This window comes from Oncorhynchus keta, chromosome 7 (genome assembly GCF_023373465.1).
Source record: "Oncorhynchus keta strain PuntledgeMale-10-30-2019 chromosome 7, Oket_V2, whole genome shotgun sequence".
NCBI lineage: Eukaryota > Metazoa > Chordata > Actinopteri > Salmoniformes > Salmonidae > Oncorhynchus > Oncorhynchus keta.
Window position 1 is genome coordinate 39,614,231 of NC_068427.1, and position 21,836 is coordinate 39,636,066.

At 45.2% G+C, this 21,836-nt stretch overlaps 1 protein-coding gene across 1 annotated transcript in view; it reads right to left on the bottom strand.

The window, feature by feature from the left end:
- The window catches only part of LOC118386429 (potassium voltage-gated channel subfamily H member 8-like), a 249,493-nt gene that overhangs the window by 95,560 nt on the left and 132,097 nt on the right, over nucleotides 1–21,836 (bottom strand). Inside the window, exons 2-3 of the mRNA XM_052522876.1 lie at nucleotides 9,346–9,579; nucleotides 727–861 (exon numbers count right to left, since the gene is read on the bottom strand). Of these exons, the coding sequence (XP_052378836.1) occupies nucleotides 727–861; nucleotides 9,346–9,579 (369 nt within the window). The remainder of the gene's footprint in view (nucleotides 1–726; nucleotides 862–9,345; nucleotides 9,580–21,836) is intronic.

The window sequence follows — 21,836 nt, forward strand, 5'->3', positions numbered from 1 at the left end:
TATAGTCCCAATATTTACATGTGTTTTGGGGAAGGGGGGTATTGGGGGGCAAGTATCTAAATTGTGCAGTATTTAGCAATCCTCAAGATAGCCTTTCTCTGAAGTATGAATATGATAGAGAACAGCTGTAAAACCTCATTTGACGGTAGAAAGATTTGAGTATTTTATATCTTCTCACCCTGTCTCGTTCTCTCTCTCTATTTATGTTACGGTCTCTGTCTCTCTCTACTCCCTCCCAAGTTCACCTAAGTTAAGACCTACTCAAATCAGGTTAACCCATGATAAATCAGACTCTAAGCCAAGTTAAGTTAGATTCTAACTCAGGGTAACTCACCAGTCTCGAGGCCTTGCTCTGGGTCTGGGTCTAACCCAGGGTAACTCACCAGTCTCGAGGCCTTTCTCTGGGTCCTGGTCTAACCCAGGGTAACTCGCCAGTCTCGAGGCCTTACTCTGGGTCCTGGTCTAACCCAGGGTAACTCGCCAGTCTCGAGGCCTTTCTCTGGGTCCTGGTCTAACCCAGGGTAACTCACCAGTCTCGAGGCCTTGCTCTGGGTCCTGGTCTAACCCAGGGTAACTCGCCAGTCTCGAGGCCTTGCTCTGGGTCCTGGTCTAACCCAGGGTGACTCACCAGTCTCGGGGCCTCGCTCTGGGTCTGGGTCTAACCCAGGGAAACTCACCAGTCTCGGGGCCTTGCTCTGGGTCCTGGTCTAACCCAGGGTAACTCACCAGTCTCGGGGCCTTGCTCTGGGTCCCGGTCCTTCTTGTTGTCAGTGATGTCCTTGTGGGACACCAGAAACAGCACCACCTCTCCCTTCTCATTCTTAATGGGCACGATGTCCAGCAGACACCAGAACTGGGTACCTGAAACACAGATAGAGGTGCATATCACTCACTGGAGTCACAGTGGCTCTGAAAGTAGACTACTGCTCACACACTGGTAGAAAAACCCAGTGAATCAGGTGGATATTTGTAGTGGCGGATTGGTATAAAAATAGATGGAGATGACCCTGATAAAGATGTACACATCCCAGCTAGCACATCACATTCTGAGAACCATACTGTATGTTTCTTAGAGCAAGGTTATCCTAAAGTTATTTTGCATACCACGTTTCCACACCTTCCTGGGAATGGTGCAGGATAGTTTCTTGGCTTTGGAACATTCTCAGCATTTTTAAGGAACTTGACAAGATATATATATTTTTATTGGTATTTAATTACTTTAACATAATTGTTTTTAAAGTTAAAATGTGGTTACATTTAATTTCAACATCCCTAATGTTATAGGAACGTTCTCCAACTGGTTTGACATTGGGAACGTTCATAATTAGTTCAGAGAAGGTTAAGAAACAACATTCTTCTGTGGGAATTTCAGTACTTCAGCATACTGAAACATTTACTGCAGGTTTCCCCATCGATCTATTTAAAGGCTTGTTCTCAAATTGTTTTGCGAGAACATTCAAAAAACTTTCCATTAAAACCATCAGAAAACATTCAGAGAAAACTCTCTCTTGCCTCTATCTTGTTAAGTGTGTTCAGGTTTTGTTGGCCACGCCCACTAAATGGCCACACCTGATCTTAATGAACGCTTGTTTCCTTTGAAAGGGGGTCTGTTTGAATAGACTAAAATTAACAGCTTTGTATGAGTAAAAAAAACAGGATGTTAGCTCCCTCCTAGTGGCACAGTGGACTAATTCTATAGATAGAGAACATAAGATCATAGGTCATTTGAAAGCCAAGTCAACAAACAGGTCACTGACCATCTCGAATCCCACCGTACCTTCTCCGCTATGCAATCTGGTTTCCGAGCCGGTCACGGGTGCACCTCAGCCACACTCAAGGTACTAAACGACATCATAACCGCCATCGATAAAAGACAGTACTGTGCAGCCGTCTTCATCGACCTTGCCAAGGCTTTCGACTCTGTCAATCACCATATTCTTATCGGCAGACTCAGTAGCCTCGGTTTTTCGGATGACTGCCTTGCCTGGTTCACCAATTACTTTGCAGACAGAGTTCAGTGTGTCAAATCGGAGGGCATGCTGTCCGGTCCTCTGGCAGTCTCTATGGGGGTGCCACAGGGTTCAATTCTCGGGCCGACTCTTTTCTCTGTATATATCAATGATGTTGCTCTTGCTGCGGGCGATTCCCTGATCCACCTCTACGCAGACGACACCATTCTATATACTTTCTGCCCGTCATTGGACACTGTGCTATCTAACCTCCAAACGAGCTTCAATGCCATACAACACTCCTTCCGTGGCCTCCAACTGCTCTTAAACGCTAGTAAAACCAAATGGATGCTTTTCAACCGATCGCTGCCTGCACCCGCATGCCCGACTAGCATCACCACACTGGATGGTTCCGACCTTGAATATGTGGACACCTATAAGTACCTAGGTGTCTGGCTAGACTGCAAACTCTCCTTCCAGACCCATATCAAACATCTCCAATCGAAAATCAAATCAAGAGTCTGCTTTCTATTCCGCAACAAAGCCTCCTTCACTCACGCTGCCAAGCTTACCCTAGTATACTGGATGCAGTTTATCACAGTGCCATCCGTTTTGTCACTAAAGCACCTTATACTACCCACCACTGCGACTTGTATGCTCTGGTCGGCTGGCCCTCGCTACATATTCGTCGCCAGACCCACTGTCTCCAGGTCATCTACAAGGCCATGCTAGGTAAAGCTCCGCCTTATCTCAGTTCACTGGTCACGATGGCAACACCCATCCGTAGCACGCGCTCCAGCAGGTGTATCTCTCTGATCATCCCTAAAGCCAACACCTCATTCGGCCGCCTTTCGTTCCAGTACTCTGCTGCCTGTGACTGGAACGAATTGCAAAAATCGCTGAAGTTGGAGACTTTTATCTCCCTCTCCAACTTCAAACATCAGCTATCTGAGCAGCTAACCGATCGCTGCAGCTGTACATACATAATCTATTGGTAAATAGCCCACCCATTTTCACCTACCTCATCCCCACAGTTTTTATTTATTTACTTTTCTGCTCTTTTGCACACCAATATCTCTACCTGTACATGATCATCTGATCATTTATCACTCCAGTGTTAATCTGCAATATTGTAATTATTCGCCTACCTCCTCATGCCTTTTGCACACATTGTATATAGACTCCCCTTTTTTTCTACTGTGTTATTGACTTGTTAATTGTTTACTCCATGTGTAACTCTGTGTTGTCTGTTCACACTGCTATGCTTTATCTTGGCCAGGTCGCAGTTGCAAATGAGAACTTGTTCTCAACTAGCCTACCTGGTTAAATAAAGGTGTTCTCAACTAGCCTACCTGGTTAAATAAAGGTGTTCTCAACTAGCCTACCTGGTTAAATAAAGGTGAAATAAAAAAATAAAATAAAAATAAAAAAGGTTTGAATCTCACCGATGCCACAATAAATACAAAAACATGTTTGCACGCTTAATGTCTAAGCAAATCCATTTTTATCTGTGCTTGAAGTTCAAAACAGTTCAACTAAGTTCGCAGTGTTATTAAATGTTTTATTGAAACATGTTCTCAAAATGTTATTTCATTACTTTCCATTAATAACCTAGAATTTCCGTTCTCAGAACATTAATAAAACCTCCCAGGAAAACCTTCAGGGAACCATAGCAAAACATTCTCAGAACTTCCCTGCAACCTAAAAATATATGCTGCTCTAGCCCAGTATGTTTGAATAACAGCAAAACACAGAAAACAACATCTCTTTATTTTGTTTTGTGTCCCTGGATGGGCACTCTGTGTATGCAAGTGGTGTGCCAAGTCTTAGTTCAAAACAAGCATGTGTGTGTGTGTGTGTGTGTGTGTGTTATGTTATGTTGCTAACTAATTTAAATGCTGTGTGGTTATGCATGTCTAGCTTCACATTCTGCCCCCTGAGTCAAAGCTTACAGCTTCCCTATTAGACATTGTTATTACTGATGGAGCGAGAGAGACACGCCAGGATGTCTTTATTAGTGAATAAAAGCTTTTTCATCTTAGAAAGCGTAGTTCCAAAAGGGTCATTCAGGAAGTGAAATGAGTTTGGCCCTAGCTGGCTGTATGATAACACATAAGCTAAAAAAATATATATGTTTTACAGACTTTATCTTGATTGATCTAGAAGAGATAATAGTTTGCTAGTCTCTATTCAACTGATGTCATCCATACTGTATTAAGGTACATCCTGTTAGATTCTAGCTTGAAATATAATTATTCATGTTATTATACTAGAACATATTGATTACTTTACACATATAAGAATGAAATATGTTGGGGTCAATGAAGGGTAAATGAGAACTAGGTGTATGGAAAGTTACTGAGTGAGGAAGAGGGTGTCACGACTTCCACCGAAGTCGTTCGGCGGTCGACGTCACCGGCCTTTCTAGGCATCGCCACTCCATTTTTCATTGTTCCATTTGTTTTGTCTTGTTCCCTGCACACCTGGTTTCCATTCCCTAATCACACTGCATGTATTTATTCCTCTGTTCCCCCCATGTCTTTGTGTGAAATTGTTTTGTTTACGTGTTTAGTGTTACGCGCCAGACTGGTTCCCGGGTATCGTGTGTTTGACCCGTAGTATGTTTATTGTCATACATTTGCATTATTGTGAGTGTTTTCGCGCTTATTCACTTTTGCCATTGGCTGGAGGGTTGTTGACGCAGTTGCGTCTGTCGTTTGTGCTTCTGCCAAATAAAGTGCAACTGATCACAACTCTCTGCTCTCCTGCACCTGACTTCGTACCAGTAGCGCACAACCTTGACAGTGGTAGGGCAGACAGTTAACATTCTGTCAAATCATTGTATTGATCAATCTCATGGCTCCTAAGGAGGGAGGCAAAGGGCAACAGCCTGGTCTCAGTCACTGATAAAGTAGGACAGCCGAGGATTAGGGAGGAGTCAGGAATTCGGACCGCTGTCAGGTCAGATGAAGTGTCAAGGGACAGTCCTGTCCAGATATGCTTACACGCACACAAAGGTTCTAGTAGGAGGCGGGGCCATTACTACACCAGTGAGAGGAACCAATTAAGTTCCTGACTAGCAACAGAGATGTATTGGCTGTCTAGACATGCAAGGAGTTGACTCCGCCTAGTAGGAGGGGATAAATATATGCGTTTGTGTAAACATGTCTTTATCTTAGCAGCTGTTTAACCCAGAGGGTGAATGTACTTTGTTTGAGCTTTTCCTAGTAATCCATTTGAGTTTTTCCTCTGTTTGTTCAGAACCGAACAATCCCCCTTTCTTTACCATACCGTATGGGTTGTTGTGACCAGGGGTGAAAGTCAAAAAATAAATAATGTAATATCACATTTACATAAGTATTCAGACCCTTTACTCAGTACTTTGTTGAAGGACCTTTGGCAGCGATTACAGCTTTTCACTGCAGCTCTGCATCGAGGTTTAGGGAATTATGACTTTAAAAAGTAACCGCGGCAGTAGAACTGTATTTCACACTATGATGGTTAAACTTTGCAATTGATCCGCAGTTCACATGCGTGCCGAACCGTGGGTGGTGATTCTTTCGGATCACGGATCAACTACGGCCTGTTACACCACTACTACTTAGGGCCGTTGTCCTGTTGGAAGGTGAACCTTCACCCCAGTCTGAGGTCCTGAGTGCTCTGGAGCAGGTTTTCATCAAGGATCTCTCTGTACTTTGCTCCGTTCATCTTTCCCTCGATCCTGACTAGTCTCCCAGGCCCTGCCGCTGAAAAACATCCCCACAGCATGATGCTACCACCACCATGCTTCACTGTGGATGGGGATGGTGTCAGGTTTCCTCCAGACGTGACGCTTGGCATTCAGGCCAAAGACTTCAATCTTGGTTTCATCAGACCAGATAATCTTGTTTCTCATGGTCTGAGAGTCCTTTAGGTGCCTTTTGGAAAACTCCAAGTGGGCTGTCATGTGACTTTTACTGAGGAGTGTCTTCCGTCTGGCCACTCTACCTTAAAGGCCTGATTGGTGGAGTGCTGCAAAGATGGTTGTCCTTCTGGAAGGTTCTCCCATCTCTAAAGAGGAACTTTGGAGCTCTGTTATAGTGACCATCTGGTTCTTGGTCACCTCCCTGGCTGTGTCCTTGGGGACCTTCAATGCTGCAGAATTTATTGGTACCCTTCCCCAGATCTGTGCCTCAACACAATCCTCTTGGAGCTCTACGGGCAATTTCTTCGACCTCATGGCTTGGTTTTTCCTCTGACATGCACTGTCAATGGTGGGACCTTATATAAGCCAGGTGTGTGCCTTTACAAATCATATCCAATCAATTGAATTTACCACAGGGTGGAATCCAATCAAGTTCTAGAAACATCTCAAGGATGATCAATGGAAACAGGATGTACCTGAGTTCAATTTCGAGTCTCATAGCAAAAGGGTCTGAATACTTACATAAATAAGGTTGTACATTTGCTTAAATGTCTGTTTTCACTTTGTCATCGCGTTGTCATTGTATTGTGTGTAGATTGATGACATTTTAGAATTTTAGAATAAGGCTGTAATGTAATAATGTGTAAAAAGACAAGGGGCCTGAATTCCTTCCGAATGCACTGGAATCTCAGAGCCTATACCAAAGCAGGACATAGAAACACAACAATCTACAGAAGAAACAAAATATTAAACAACAATTAGTATTTTGCATGCCGTGGCTAAATGCCAATAGTTCCAAATTAGTTTCAATGTTTGTTCTTGGGTGAACAGTTTAACAACAAGGTCTGATTTATAAAGGGAAACATGCATTTTTTAAAATTTCACTAGGCAGGTCAGTTAGAAACAAATTCTTATTTACAATGACAGTCTAGTGGGTTAACTGCCGTCGTCAGGGGCAGAACAACAGAACAAACCCCCGTCAGCTCGGGGATTTTATTTAGCAACCTTTCGGTTACTGGCCCAACGCTCTAACCATTAGGCTACCTGCCGTCCCTACACTCTAACCACTAGGCTACCTGCCGTCCCTACACTCTAACCACTAGGCTACCTGCCGTCCCTACACTCTAACCACTAAGCTACCTGCCGTCCCTACACTCTAACCATTAGGCTACCTGCCGTCCCTACACTCTAACTACTAGGCTACATGCCGTCCTTACACTCTAACCACTAGGCTACCTGCCGTCCCTCCACTCTAACCACTAGGCTACCTGCCGTCCCTACTAACCACTAGCCTACCTGCCGTCCCCACTAACCACTAGGCTACCTGCCGTCCCTCCACTCTAACCACTAGGCTACCTGCCGTCCCTACACTCTAACCACTAGCCTACCTGCCGTCCCTCCAGGCTACCTGCCGTCCCTACACTCTAACCACTAGGCTACCTGCCGTCCCTACACTCTAACCACTAGGCTACCTGCCGTCCCTCCACTCTAACCACTAGGCTACCTGCCGTCCCTACACTCTAACCACTAGACTACCTGCCGTCCCTACACTCTAACCACTAGGCTACCTGCCGTCCCTCCACTCTAACCACTAGGCTACCTGCCGTCCCTCCACTCTAACCACTAGGCTACCTGCCGTCCCTCCACTCTAACCACTAGGCTACCTGCCGTCCCTCCACTCTAACCACTAGGCTACCTGCCGTCCCTCCACTCTAACCACTAGGCTACCTGCCGTCCCTCCACTCTAACCACTAGGCTACCTGCCGTCCCTCCACTCTAACCACTAGGCTACCTGCCGTCCCTCCACTCTAACCACTAGGCTACCTGCCGTCCCTCCACTCTAACCACTAGGCTACCTGCCGTCCCTCCACTCTAACCACTAGGCTACCTGCCCTACACTCTAACAACCAGGCTACCTGCCGTCCCTCCACTCTAACCACTAGGCTACCTGCCGTCCCTCCACTCTAACCACTAGGCTACCTGCCGTCCCTCCACTCTAACCACTAGGCTACCTGCCGTCCCTACACTCTAACCACTAGGCTACCTGCCGTCCCTACACTCTAACCACTAGGCTACCTGCCGTCCCTCCACTCTAACCACTAGGCTACCTGCCGTCCCTACACTCTAACCACTAGGCTACCTGCCGTCCCTCCACTCTAACCACTAGGCTACCTGCCGTCCCTACACTCTAACCACTAGGCTACCTGCCACCCCTACACTCTAACCACTAGGCTACCTGCCGTCTCTACACTCTAACCACTAGGCTACCTGCCGTCCCTCCACTCTAACCACTAGGCTACCTGCCGCCCCAAAGTTACCTGCTGCTCCAAAGTTTATAAATGTCAATATATGTTTGTGCGTGTGCAGTCTTTTCGATTCGAAAACAGGGCCCTGATGTGCATGTAGGATTATTTATCCTGCTTGTTTGCCACTCCACCTATCAGTGATTCAACTGGAGCATCAAAAACAACCCTGACAAAGTCATGTAACAGGTGGTCCTGTTGTGGTTGTACATAAAGGGATATAATCAGGATGAAACAGCCTCATATTCATACAGACAGTGTCCTGTTACACGGCTGTTATGGTGAACGCTGTGCTCTCTGTCTCAGGTGGGTGGATGACATGGTGTTCTAAAACACTGTGTGAATACGGACCTGAACCAGAGGATGAGGGACAGGGCTTAATAACCCTCGAATCGTTCTGGAGGCTCAGGTTGTGTCGTGAGGTCACAAGCATACTCTCACACACATGGAAACACTCACTCACGCACACGCACTCGCACGCACTCGCACACACACAGACACACACTCGCAAGCACACACACACACACACACACACACACACACACACACACACACACACACACACACACACACACACACACACACACACACACACACACACACACACACACACACACACACACACACACACACACACACACACACACACACACACACACACACACACTTCTGTTTGATGATCTCTAAATGGTTTCAGCCCCAGGCCTCACTAAACTTTACTACATCTCTCTTCTCCTACCCCAGAGGGCTGTAAAATGCTAATAAATATGCAGGGACAACCTTTAATTTGTCTTTTTTAAGTCTCATTGAGACTGTCCTCCATTTGGCTGTGCTTGTCTTTGTCCACAGCTTATTTATCCAAGTAGCAGCTATGTAGCTAGCCCCTGTTCCCAACACACACACAACATACACCTGTTCACTCTCACCAACCTTTTTCACTATTTTTATTTAACTTGGCAAGTCAGTTAAGAACAAATTCTTATTTAGAATGACGGACTACCCCGGCCAAACCTGAGCCAATTGTGTGCCGCCCTATGGGACTCCCAGTCACGGCCGGACATATTGCAGCCTGGATTCGAACCAGGTACTGCAGTGACACCTCTTGCACTGAGATGCAGTGTCATAGACTGCACCACCCTATTCCCTACCTATGATGTTTTTGATACACCCAGTCTCTGTAGCCTCTCACCTCCTTTCTTGTAGAACACCAGCTCGGTTTTAAACTCCCCCCTGTCGTCCAACACCCCTTGGATCTTCGCCGTCAGCTGGTCGCTGGTCTCCGGCCCGTACAGGAAATGACATGCACAGCTCTTCTGCATCAGCTCGGCGCGGGCATAGCCGGTCAGCTCACAGAAGCCATCAGAACAGTAGACAATAGGGTAGAGGGATTGCACCTGGGCATTACCCAGGACAAAGTTACTGTCTGAGGGAGAGAGAAAGAGAGGGGAGGGAGGGAGGGACGAGGAGAGAGAAGAGAGGGAATGGATGGGGAGGGAGGGAGGGAGGGGAAAGAGAAGGGAGGGAGGGAGGGAGGGAGGGGAAAGAGAAGAGAAAGGGGGTTATACAACTGAAAAATGGACACACAGGATATACTGTAGCTCTCAATCAGTCTTTTATCAGCTCAGATCATTTGAGTTTCAGGTTCGTTTTCATTCCAGCAACTTTTCGTTTCGTTAGCCGCAGCGGATCGTTAGACATGTATTGGGACATCCACACTGTGCACCAGGAACGAGAAAGTAATCATAACAAGAGCTGAGGCAGCAGGTAGCCTAGTGGTTAGAGCATTGGGCCAGTAACTGAAAGGTTGCTGGTTTGAATTTTGGAGCCCACTAGGTGAATAATCTGTCAATGTGCCTTTGAGCAAGGCACTTAACCCTAATTACTCACGTATGTCGCTCTGGGTAAGAGTGTCTGCTAAATGACGAAAATGTAATCTCCAGACACACTGAGAAAAAGAAACATAAGGGAATGGCCCAATGTAAACAGACATGCCAAAATGTCCTGTTCTTTCATTAGAGTTTCATTGAAAAGCCAGAACAGATTTGGTCATTCCACTAACTATGCCTCATGCAGGGACAAACATGCCCTGGCTTGAACCTCTATTTTATGTGTCTGGTCTCTTCTTGTGGAGAGGGAGGAAGTGTGTGTGTATGTGTCTGGTCTCTTCCTGTGAAGAGGGAGGAAGTGTGTGTGTATGTGTCTGGTCTCTTCCTGTGAAGAGGGAGGAAGTGTGTGTGTATGTGTCTGGTCTCTTCTTGTGAAGAGGGAGGAAGTGTGTGTGTATGTGTTTGTACCTTCTCTATTCATGAGAATGTTTTCCTGCGGCAATCGAATGGAGAAAAAAAAAGATTCCTTAATTGAGTATTGCTTTCTGCCCGGGTGTTCATATTGATCCATTGATCACAGGGCTCCTGTGGGAGCTGCTTGTTTAAATATTTCATGGTGTAATGGTTTTGGAGTTCTGATGTGTGTAATTTGGATATGGAAAATGTTCAATGGAGGCACTCAGTTGATTTGAGAGCTGTAAGGAAGTGTGGAGAGAAGGGAACTCGTCATAAACAGGATGTCAACACACCTGATTATGAGAAGGGGGTGTGTCAGGAGGGTGATGAATGTGTGTATACAGACAGACAGACAGACAGACAGACAGACAGACAGACAGACAGACAGACAGACAGACAGACACAGAAAGAGAGAGAGAGAGACAGACAGACACAGAGAGAGACAGACAGACAAAGAGGGAGACAGAGAGAGGATAACCTCTCATTTTGTTTTCAGCATCTTTCTCACCCTTCTCTCGGTGTGTGTGTGTGTGTGTGTGTGTGTGTGTGTGTGTGTGTGTGTGTGTGTGTGTGTGTGTGTGTGTGTGTGTGTGTGTGTGTGTGTGTGTGTGTGTGTGTGTGTGTGTGTGTGTGTGTGTGTGTGTGTGTGTGTGTGTGTGTGTGTGTGTGTGTGAGAGAGAGAGAAAAACAGGAGGGGGAAAGTCACAGTCAGATAGAAGCCAAAACGTGGAGGTAGAGTGGGAGACACAGTGGGTGGTAAAGCATAGCTGGCAGCTCTGATCTGTTGGAGCCAATGACTTTTGCCATCCCTCAATGTACCGGTTAAGGTTTGTGCTATCTCCTCATATCTCTCAGAGTGTGTCCCAAATGGCACCCTATTCCCTATGTAATGCACTATTTTTCTTACCTATACGAGAAGAAAAAAGTAGTGCACTATATAGGGAATAGGGTGTCATTTATGTAAAAGCTCAGTGTGGTTGGAGGTTGTAGCATTAGGCCTACATGGGCTGCCTGGGATAGGACTCCCTGGAGCACACTGATCACTCAGAGAACTCTCAGAAGACAACCAGATGGCCCTCAATGATTTAGCCAGCACAGCACAGCACTGATCACTGGCCTGGGGAGAGGAGTGGAGCAGGCATCAGGTGTGTATATGGGAGAGATAGAAAAAGTGTGTGTGTGTGTGTGTGTGTGTGTGTGTGTGTGTGTGTGTGTGTGTGTGTGTGTGTGTGTGTGTGTGTGTGTGTGTGTGTGTGTGTGTGTGTGTGTGTGTGTGTGTGTGTGTGTGTGTGTGTGTGTGTGTGTGTGTGTAGGTTAAGTACTATTCAAAGGAATCAGCCCATCAGTCGACTGAGGAGAGCCATCAAGTTCTCTTAATCACTCGCTAATGTAATACTCGGCTACACTAACAATAACGCCAACCAGGAGACAGCAATCTGTGTGACCACTCTCCTTGTGTCCTTGTTTAGAGATGTTCAACAGTAAATCCACATCAAAACCGCTCCCATTACAGTCAAGAGACAGTCAAATAAACATCCAGTCATTGGTTTCTTAAATAATCTGTGTCTAGTTGTTTACTTTGATCACTTTTAGCTCTTTGCTAGCTGTTGCCTAGCTACAGTTTCTGTATTAAAAAGCACGATCTGCTAATTGCCTTGATCGTTGTCCACATCGCTCTCTTTTTCTTCTCTCTCATTTTCCTCTCTTTCTGACACCCTCTCCCTCTCTCTTCGTCTCTCTCTCTCTGTCTTTGTTTGTCTCTGTCTCTCTGTCTCTCTCTCTCCTCATTACTGATGCTGTAATGTGATACAGATTCAGACATGACTGTACTGGAGTAATTGATGTCGCTAACATTCCATGTGATACCGCTCACTGCTCTCTCTCTCTCTCTCTCTCTCTCTCTCTCTCTCTCTCTCTCTCTCTCTCTCTCTCCTCATTACTGATGCTGTAATGTGATACCGCTCACTGCTCTTCCTCTATCCCTCTCTTTCTCCTCCTCTTTTTCCTCACAATAACCATTTTTTATGAGGGTAGAACCCTTTTTAGTTCCATGTAGAACCCTTTTTAGTTCCATGTAGAACCCTTTACACAGATTTTGTTGGTTTACAACCTGAATTCAAAATTGATTAAATATATATTTTTTCTCACCCATCTACAAACAATATACCATAATGATAAAGTGAAATATAGAATATATTATTTACGTAACTATTCACACCCCTGATTCAATACATGTTAGAATCACCTTCGACAGTGATTACAGCTGTGAGTCTTTCTGGGCAATTCTCTAAGAGCTTTGCACACCTGGATTGTACAATATTTGCACATTTTCTTTAAAAAATGATTCAAGCTCTGTCAGTTTGGTTGTTGATCATTTCTAGACAGCCATTTGCAAGTCTTGCTATACTTTTTCAAGTCGATTTAAGTAAAAGGCCACTCAGGAACATTCAATGTCGTCTTGGAAAGAAACTTGAACCAGACTTTCCTCTAGGATTTTGCCTGTGCTTAGCTCTATTCCATTTCTTTTTATCCTAAAATAAACTCCCATGACAAGCATACCCATAACATGATGCAGCCACCACAATGCTTGAAAATAAAGCAGATAGTGTACTCAGTGATGTGTTGTGCTGGATTTGCCCAAAACATAACGCTTTATATTCAGGACATAAAGTAAATTTCTTTGCAATTTTTTTCCAGTTTTACTTTAGTGCCTTGTTGCAAACAGGATGCATGTTTGTATTGTGGAGTAACTACAATGTTGTTGATCCATCCTCAGTTTTCTCCTATCACAGCCATTAAACTGTTTTAAAGTCCCCGAGTGGTTTCTTTCCTCTCTGGCAACTGAGCTAGGATGGACGCCTGTATCTTTGTAGTGACTAGGCTTATTGATGCTCAAAGGGATATTCAATGTCTGTTTTATTTTTTTCACACATCTACAAATAAGTGCCCTTTTTTGCTAGGCATTGGAAAACTTCTGTTCTTTGTTGTTGAATCTGTGTTTGAAATTCTCTGCCCGACTGAGGGACCTTACAGATAATAGTATGTGTCGGGTACAGAGATGAGGTAGTCATTCAAAAATCATGTTAAACACTATTATTGCACACAGAGCGAGTCTATGCAACTTATTATGTGACTTGTAAAGCAAATCTTTACTCCTGAACTATTTAGACTTGACATAACAAAGGGGTAGAATACTAATTGACTCAAGACCTTTCAGCTTTTCATTTTGAATGAATTTATGAAAACATTCCAAAAACATAATTCCCCTTTGACATTATGGGGTGTTGTGTGTGTTGGCCAATGACGCAACATCTCAATTTATTCCATTTTAAAATCAGGCTGTAACACAACAAAATGTGGAACAAGTCAAGGGGTGAATACTTTCTGAGGGCAATGGAAGTATGGTGACAGAGGGCAACCTTGTTTATGCCTCTTTTTAACAAGACTGTGTCTTTGTATTACCCCTGTTTCCTGCTTCAGTAGGAGAGAGATCAGTTCCTCTTTTCGTGTGTCTGGCAGTTTGCCATTTATATAGGAGTAATTAAAACATGATCGTAATGGATCTTTCAGTAGTTCATAAAAATCTTGCTATACTGTGTCTCTATTAGAATGCCATCAAGGTTTTCCCCGTCTGAAAGGAATCAAATGCCAACCATAGTTCATCCTGTGTAATTAGGCTTTCACACGTTTTTGTTTGTGTGACCGATTGTTTTACATGATTTTTGGGGAGAAGGATATCATAAAACTCATCAGGAACTCGACGAGAACATTTGTTTAAAATATTTTACTTTCTCATTCTCCTTTGGTGAGATAAGGCTTTCTCCATCGTTTGTAACCATTCTCTGTGGGTTATTTTTGGTTGCATTTCTAAATTGAAGGTTTAGGAAAAACCTTTTTAGATAAGTGAAACCCGATCTTTGCTAATAATAAGCTAATTGAAACACCCTTTAGTCTAGACATTAATAATCAGTGTAAGGACAGTGACATGTGAAGGCCGTGTTAGATATATTACCCGCGGGATGTTATCAAACTTTTTTTGCAAACACTGCATTAAATATGTATTCAATACATGGACTGCATATTTAACAACCCAGGTGTCCTTTTTACACATGATATACATTTTTATGCTGGGTGTGTGAACTGCGTCTGTCTCTTTATTTACTTACATAACTTGCATTACGGACGTGTGATCTGTGTATACACAGACATTTGGTTAAGCTCTAACCACAGGGGTATTCTAATAATATTAAGTCACTGGCTCCTTAATCCCTGTATGCTCTCTCTCTTTCAAAATAACTATTCATATACCCCTCAAAATACCCCACAAGAGAGGCATAATAAGTCATGTTTTGAATAGAATTGCAGGAAATGCAACCCCCTAGTCTACTGTTTGTGGGGACGTGATACTCTATCTGAGCCCAAAGAGACAGTATCAAGCCCCTCTATCTGAGGCCAGACAGACAGTATCAAGCCCCTCTATCTGAGTCCAAACAGATAGTGTCAAGCCCCTCTATCTGAGTCCAAACAGATAGTGTCAAGCCCCTCTATCTGAGTCCAAACAGATAGTGTCAAGCCCCTCTATCTGAGTCCTAACAGACAGTTAGTATCAAGCCCCTCTATCTGAGCCCAAACAGGCAGGTAGAATCAAGCCCCTCTATCTGACCCCTAACAGACAGTTAGTATCAAGCCCCTCTATCTGAGCCCTAACAGACAGTTAGTATCAAGCCCCTCAATCTGAGCCCAAACAGACAGTATCAAGCCCCTCTATCTGAGTCCAAACAGACAGTATCAAGCCCCTTTATCTGAGCCCAAAGAGACAGTATCAAGCCCCTCTACCTGAGTCCAAACAGATAGTATCAAGCCCCTTTATCTGAGCCCAAACAGACAGTATCAAGCCAAGTCCAGTAGTGCACAACAGTAACTAATCTAGTAAACCAATTGATTACCAGTTGAAGCTCGCATCCGCTACAAGACCATGGTGCTTGCCTACGGAGCTGTGAGGGGAACGGCACCTCAGTACCTCCAGGCTCTGATCAGGCCCTACACCCAAACAAGGGCACTGCGTTCATCCACCTCTGGCCTGCTCGCCTCCCTACCACTGAGGAAGTACAGTTCCCGCTCAGCCCAGTCAAAACTGTTCGCTGCTCTGGCCCCCAATGGTGGAACAAACTCCCTCACGACGCCAGGACAGCGGAGTCAATCACCACCTTCCGGAGACACCTGAAACCCCACCTCTTTAAGGAATACCTAGGATAGGATAAGTAATCCTTCTCACCCCCCTTTTAAGATTTAGATGCACTATTGTAAAGTGACTGTTCCATTGGATGTCATAAGGTGAATGCACCAATTTGTAAGTCGCTCTGGATAAGAGCGTCTGCTAAATGACTTAAATGTAAATGTAAATGTTATCTATTGATAAACTGGGATATTCCACACACCAAGTTAAACAGGTTCTTTATTTGCCTCATGTTAAAAGACAAAGGATGGAACACTGAGCTCCATGATGAGCGCCCCACAGCTGCTGTCCTAGACGGATCAATGGACCTAGTCTTCTGTGGCTGTCTAGCCCGGTGGTGTCCAGAGACAGGGAAAGGAGGGAGGGGATCCATAATGAGATGAGGTAAACCATTAGGGGAAACAAGGAGAAGGGAACTGAAGTCACAGCCTCTGGTGGCTATGCCATCAACCAGTCTATACTGGAGATCTGTTGGCTCTTCACTATCCCTGGAGGAAGTCTCTGTCTGTCTGTCTGTCTGTCTGTCTGTCTGTCTGTCTGTCTGTCTGTCTGTCTGTCTGTCTGTCTGTCTGTCTGTCTGTCTGTCTGTCTGTCTGTCTGTCTGTCTGTCTGTCTGTCTCTCTCTCTCTCTCTCTCTCTCTCTCTCTCTCTCTCTCTCTCAATTCAATTCAATTCAAGGGGCTTTATTGGCATGGGAAACATATGTTAACATTGCCTAAGCAACTCTCTCTCTGGGTAGAATGAGTGTACTGTACATGTGGATTGACAAGTGAGCAGTTAATTGCACATGTTCAAAGACATCAGGCTTCTAGGCTACTGTCTTTTATGTGCCTGTGCAGGATTCCAGTCCCATTGAAACAGACTGCATTTTGTGATATGATATGAGCCATACTACTGGTGGTGTGTGTGTGATGCCTGACTGGCTAGATATTGGTAATCAAAGCCCTTTTAAAGGATACCTCTGCAGCAGCTTTGAAAAGATGAAAGCTAGGAGAGGGCTGTTTGACTACAGAAAGTGCATCGCACACACGCACACACACACACACACACACACACACACACACACACACACACACACACACACACACACACACACACACACACACACTACTCATCCATGAGTCTGCTGTGGTGCACAATGTCAGTGTATGTGTGTGTGTGTGTGTGTGCATGCGTGTGCTAGCTGGCCTGGTAGTGAATTATAAGACCCCCATCATCATCTTGTCCCCCCCCCGCCCCCCGCAAGTTCGTGCTGAGCAATTGACCCACCACCCTGTCCTCCTCCCCATGGAGTCATCCGCCAGGCTTCCTGCACAATGGCGGGCCAGCATAGTTATGGGAAACCAAGGCTTTCTCAGTCTTTGGCGCTTTCATCAAATTGTGCAGAAAAACGGTGTAATACTCGGAGCTTCATTATCCGTTTACAATGCACATTAGCGACATCTGCTGGTCAACAATAAATAGCAGCGAGTGATTATCAGAGACGTTTTTCTTCTCCACCGTCTTCATAAAAACTCTGTGGTGCAGCGTTAAGTGGTTGGCTTTAGTAGCCTGTAATCAGTTGGAATATCAGGTTTGCATGTTACATCATGCTTCCCATCATGCTTCCCTCCAGCCAAGCCCTAGGTGCTGCCTAGCTGTTGCCTGGTCATGGGAGTTTGTCAGTGTCTGGTATCGCTAGCTCACCTCCCTGTGATTCTAATTAACAAGTGGGTGGCAAACTGGGTCAGGCATGGCAATGGCACAGACAGGTAGGCAGGCTGCTTCTGCTGATCCAAGATCAGTCCTGGGCAGGAGCTTTTTGGTGAGTCACATGACATTTGGATGTGTTCCTTCCTCTACACAGTACACTACCACCCTGTTATTCTGTCAACCTGTCTGCCTGTCTGCTTGTCTGTGTGCCTGCCTGCCCCCTGTGTGTCTGTCTACTTGCCTGCCTGTCAGAGTGTCTGTGTGCCTGTCTGACCCCTGCCTGCCTGTCTGTGTGTCTGTCTGCCCCCTGCCTGCCTGTCTGTGTGTCTGTGTGCCTGCCTGCCCCCTGCCTGCCTGTCTGTGTGTCTGTCTACTTGCCTGCCTGTCTGTAAGAAAAGCCTGTTTTTATTGTATTTTTTATTTTACCAGGTAAGTTGACTGAGAACACATTCTCATCTACAGCAACGACCTGGGGAATAGTTACAGGGGAGAGGAGGGATGAATGAGCCAATTGGAAGCTGGGGATGGTGGCCATCATGGTGGCCATCATGGTGGCCATCATGGTGGCCATCATGGTGGCCATCATGGTGGCCATGATGGTATGAAGGCCAGATTGGGAATTTAGCCAAGACACCGGGGTTAATAGTCCTACTCCAGTGGCGCTCGGTATCGTTTAACATGAGGGGGGACTTGTATTATTTTTATGAGCATGGCCTTATTTCTATTACAGCATATTGGATGACTGTCATTCCAGCTCAATGTAACATCGATAGGTTTAGCTAGGTTACTACATGATACTCACATTTTCCCTACACCCATCATGAGGTTGCTACAACCTAGCCTGTGAATGACAGTTTACAACATTGGGTCACAGGTCGAGAGAAGAATTGGAGTACTCAGGATGACAGACAGTGACACATTTAGTACCGCCTTGCACACTCTGGCCTGCATCTAGCTGATCTAGGTGTACCCATTAGTCCAACAGTTGCATACAAGAGTTTCTATTGGACAAATTCAGGCATGTTTATCCCCATTCTGTTTGCTGCCATTTTAAGAAATGTTTTTCAACGGAACTGGTGGAATTAATACACCCCTGATCACACGCAAACACAGAAAAAGTAGGTGAACCCTTTGGAATTACCTGGATTCCTCCATAAAGCCGTCATCAAATTTGATCTGATCTTCATCTAAGTCACAACAATAGACAAACATGGTGTGGTCAAACTAATAACACACAAATTATTGTATTTTTCTTGTCTAAATTGAAAACATTCCTAGGCTGATGACACAGGCTAATGACTTCTCCAAAAGCTCATTGGAATCAGGAGTCAGCTAACCTGGAGTCCAATCAATGAGACGAGATTGGAGCTGTTGGTTAGAGCTGCCTTGCCCTATAAAAACACTCACAAAATGTGAGTTTGCTATTCACAAGAAGCATTGCCTGATGTGAACCATGCCTCGAACAAAAGAGATCTCAGAAGACTTAACATTAAGAATTGTTGACTTGCATAAAGCTGGAAAGGGATACAAAAGTATCTCTAAAGGCATTGATGTTCATCAGTCCACGGTAAGACAAATAGTCTATAAATGGAGAAAGTTCAGCACTGTTGCTACTCTCCCTAGGAGTGGCTGTCCTGCAGAGATGACTGTAAGAGCACAGCGCAGAATGCTCAATGATGTTAAGAAGAATCCCAGAGTGTCAGCTAAAGACTTACAGAAATCTCTGGAACATGCTAAAATCTCTGTTGATGAGTCTACAATACGTAAAACAATAACAAGAATGGTGTTCATAGGAGAACACCACAGAAGAAGCCACTTCTGTCCAAAAAAAAAAACATTGCTGCACGTCTGAAGTTTGGAAAAGTTCACCTGGATGTTCCACAGCGCTTCTGGCAAAATATTCTGTGGACAGATGAAACTACAGTTGAGTTGTTTGGAAGGAACACACAACACTATGGGTGGAGAGAGAAATGCACAGCACACCAACATCAAAACCTCATCCCAACTGTAAAGGATAGTGGAGGGAGCATCATGGTTTGGGGCTGCTTTGCTGACTCAGGGCCTGGACAACTTGCTATCATCGCCGGAAAAAGTTTATCAAGACATTTTGCAGGAGAATGTAATACCCTTACTACACCGCTCACGTCGCGTGCACGAGCGTTGCAAAATAGATTTATAAATGTATGTTATTCAATTATTGCACCCACAGCGCTCGCGCGCATCAACGAGCGTCTGCGTTGCCAAGGGATAAAAGAGAAGTCAGTGTTATTTCTGACGCAGATCGCGCTGCAAGTCCTGCTTCTCCCATCTCCTCATTGGTTATACCCACGTGGGTGATTGAAAGACGAACTGTGTTGCCGGTCGTCGTGGTAATACTATGAAAGTTAGGTGCCAATCACCATATAAGTTCAAAGATGAAAAAGCCTGGAAGGAGGAGAGATGACGAGAAATGATTTGGTTAACCGTTTTATGTGTGGATTAATTGTCGGAGTAGAGGACCTTGTGCATTTCAGGTAAAATAACTCAATGTTTATATCCCAGGACAAATTAGCTAGCAACAGCAAGCTAGCTAAATAGGACAAATTAGCTAGCAAGCTAACTAGCTAAATTGGCATAAATGTTTAATGCTTTTACCTGTCCCCAAATTAATGTAATTGGTTCAGAGTTTGTTTTGATATTTTAACCTGCGTACAGAAGTAAATCAACAACAGAATGGCTTCAACAGAAGAAAATATGCCTTCTGGTGTGGCCCAGTCAGAGTCCTGATCTCAACCATTTCCGGCGCCGACAGAGATGGCCGCCTCGCTTCGCGTTCCTAGGAAACTATGCAGTTTTTTGTTTTTTTACGTGTTATTTCTTACATTAGTACCCCAGGTCATCTTAGGTTTCATTACATACAGTCGAGAAGAACTACTGAATATAAGATCAGCGTCAACTCACCATCAGTACGACCAAGAATATGTTTTCCGCGACGCGGATCCTGTGTTCTGCCTTACAAACAGGTCAACGGAATTGATTCCATGCAGCGACCCCACAAAAAAACGACTTCGTAAAAGAGGGAAACGTAGCGGTCTTCTGGTCAGACTCGGACACGGGCACATCGCGCACCACTCCCTAGCATTCTTCTTGCCAATGTCCAGTCTCTTGACAACAAGGTTGATGAAATCCGGGCAAGGGTAGCATTCCAGAGGGACATCAGAGACTGTAACGTCCTCTGCTTCACTGAAACATGGCTCACTGGGAAGACGCTATCCGGGGCGGTGCAGCCAACGGGTTTCTCCATGCATCGCACCGACAGAAACAAACATCTTTCTGGTAAGATAAGTGGCGGGGGCGTATGCCTCATGACTAACGAGACATGGTGTGATGAAAGAAACATACAGGAACTCAAATCCTTCTGTTCACCTGATTTAGAATTCCTCACAATCAAATGGAGACCGCATTATCTACCAAGAGAATTCTCTTCGATTATAATCACAGCTGTATATATCCCCCAAGTAGACACATCGATGGCTCTGAACAAACTTTATTTAACTCTTTGCAAACTGGAAACCATTTATCCGGAGGCTGCATTCATTGTAGCTGGGGATTTTAACAAAGCTAATCTGAAAACAAGACTCCCTAAATTTTATCAGCATATCGATTGCGCAACCAGGGGTGGTAAAACCTTGGACTTCGACACACTTCGTCAACCATTTTGAAAAGAAGGTCGACGACATCCGATCCTCGTTTGCTAAGTCAAACGGCACCGCTGGTTCTGCTCACACTGCCCTACCCTGTGCTCTGACCTCTTTCTCCCCTCTCTCTCCAGATGAAATCTCGCGTCTTGTGACGGCCGGCCGCCCAACAACCTGCCCGCTTGACCCTATCCCCTCCTCTCTTCTCCAGACCATTTCCGGAGACCTTCTCCCTTACCTCACCTCGCTCATCAACTCATCCCTGACTGCTGGCTACATCCCTTCCGTCTTCAAGAGAGCGAGAGTTGCACCCCTTCTGAAAAAAACCTACACTCGATCCCTCCGATGTCAACAACTACAGACCAGTATCCCTTCTTTCTTTTCTCTCCAAAACTCTTGAACGTGCCGTCCTTGGCCAGCTCTCCCGCTATCTCTCTCTGAATGACCTTCTTGATCCTAATCAGTCAGGTTTCAAGACTAGTCCTTCAACTGAAACTGCTCTTCTCTGTATCACGGAGGCGCTCCGCACCGCTAAAGCTAACTCTCTCTCCTCTGCTCTCATCCTTCTAGACCTATCGGCTGCCTTCGATACTGTGAACCATCAGATACTCCTCTCCACCCTCTCCGAGTTGGGCATCTCCGGCGCGGCCCACGCTTGGATTGCGTCCTACCTGACAGGTCGCTCCTACCAGGTGGCGTGGCGAGAATCTGTCTCCTCACCACGCGCTCTCACCACTGGTGTCCCCCAGGGCTCTGTTCTAGGCCCTCTCCTATTCTCGCTATACACCAAGTC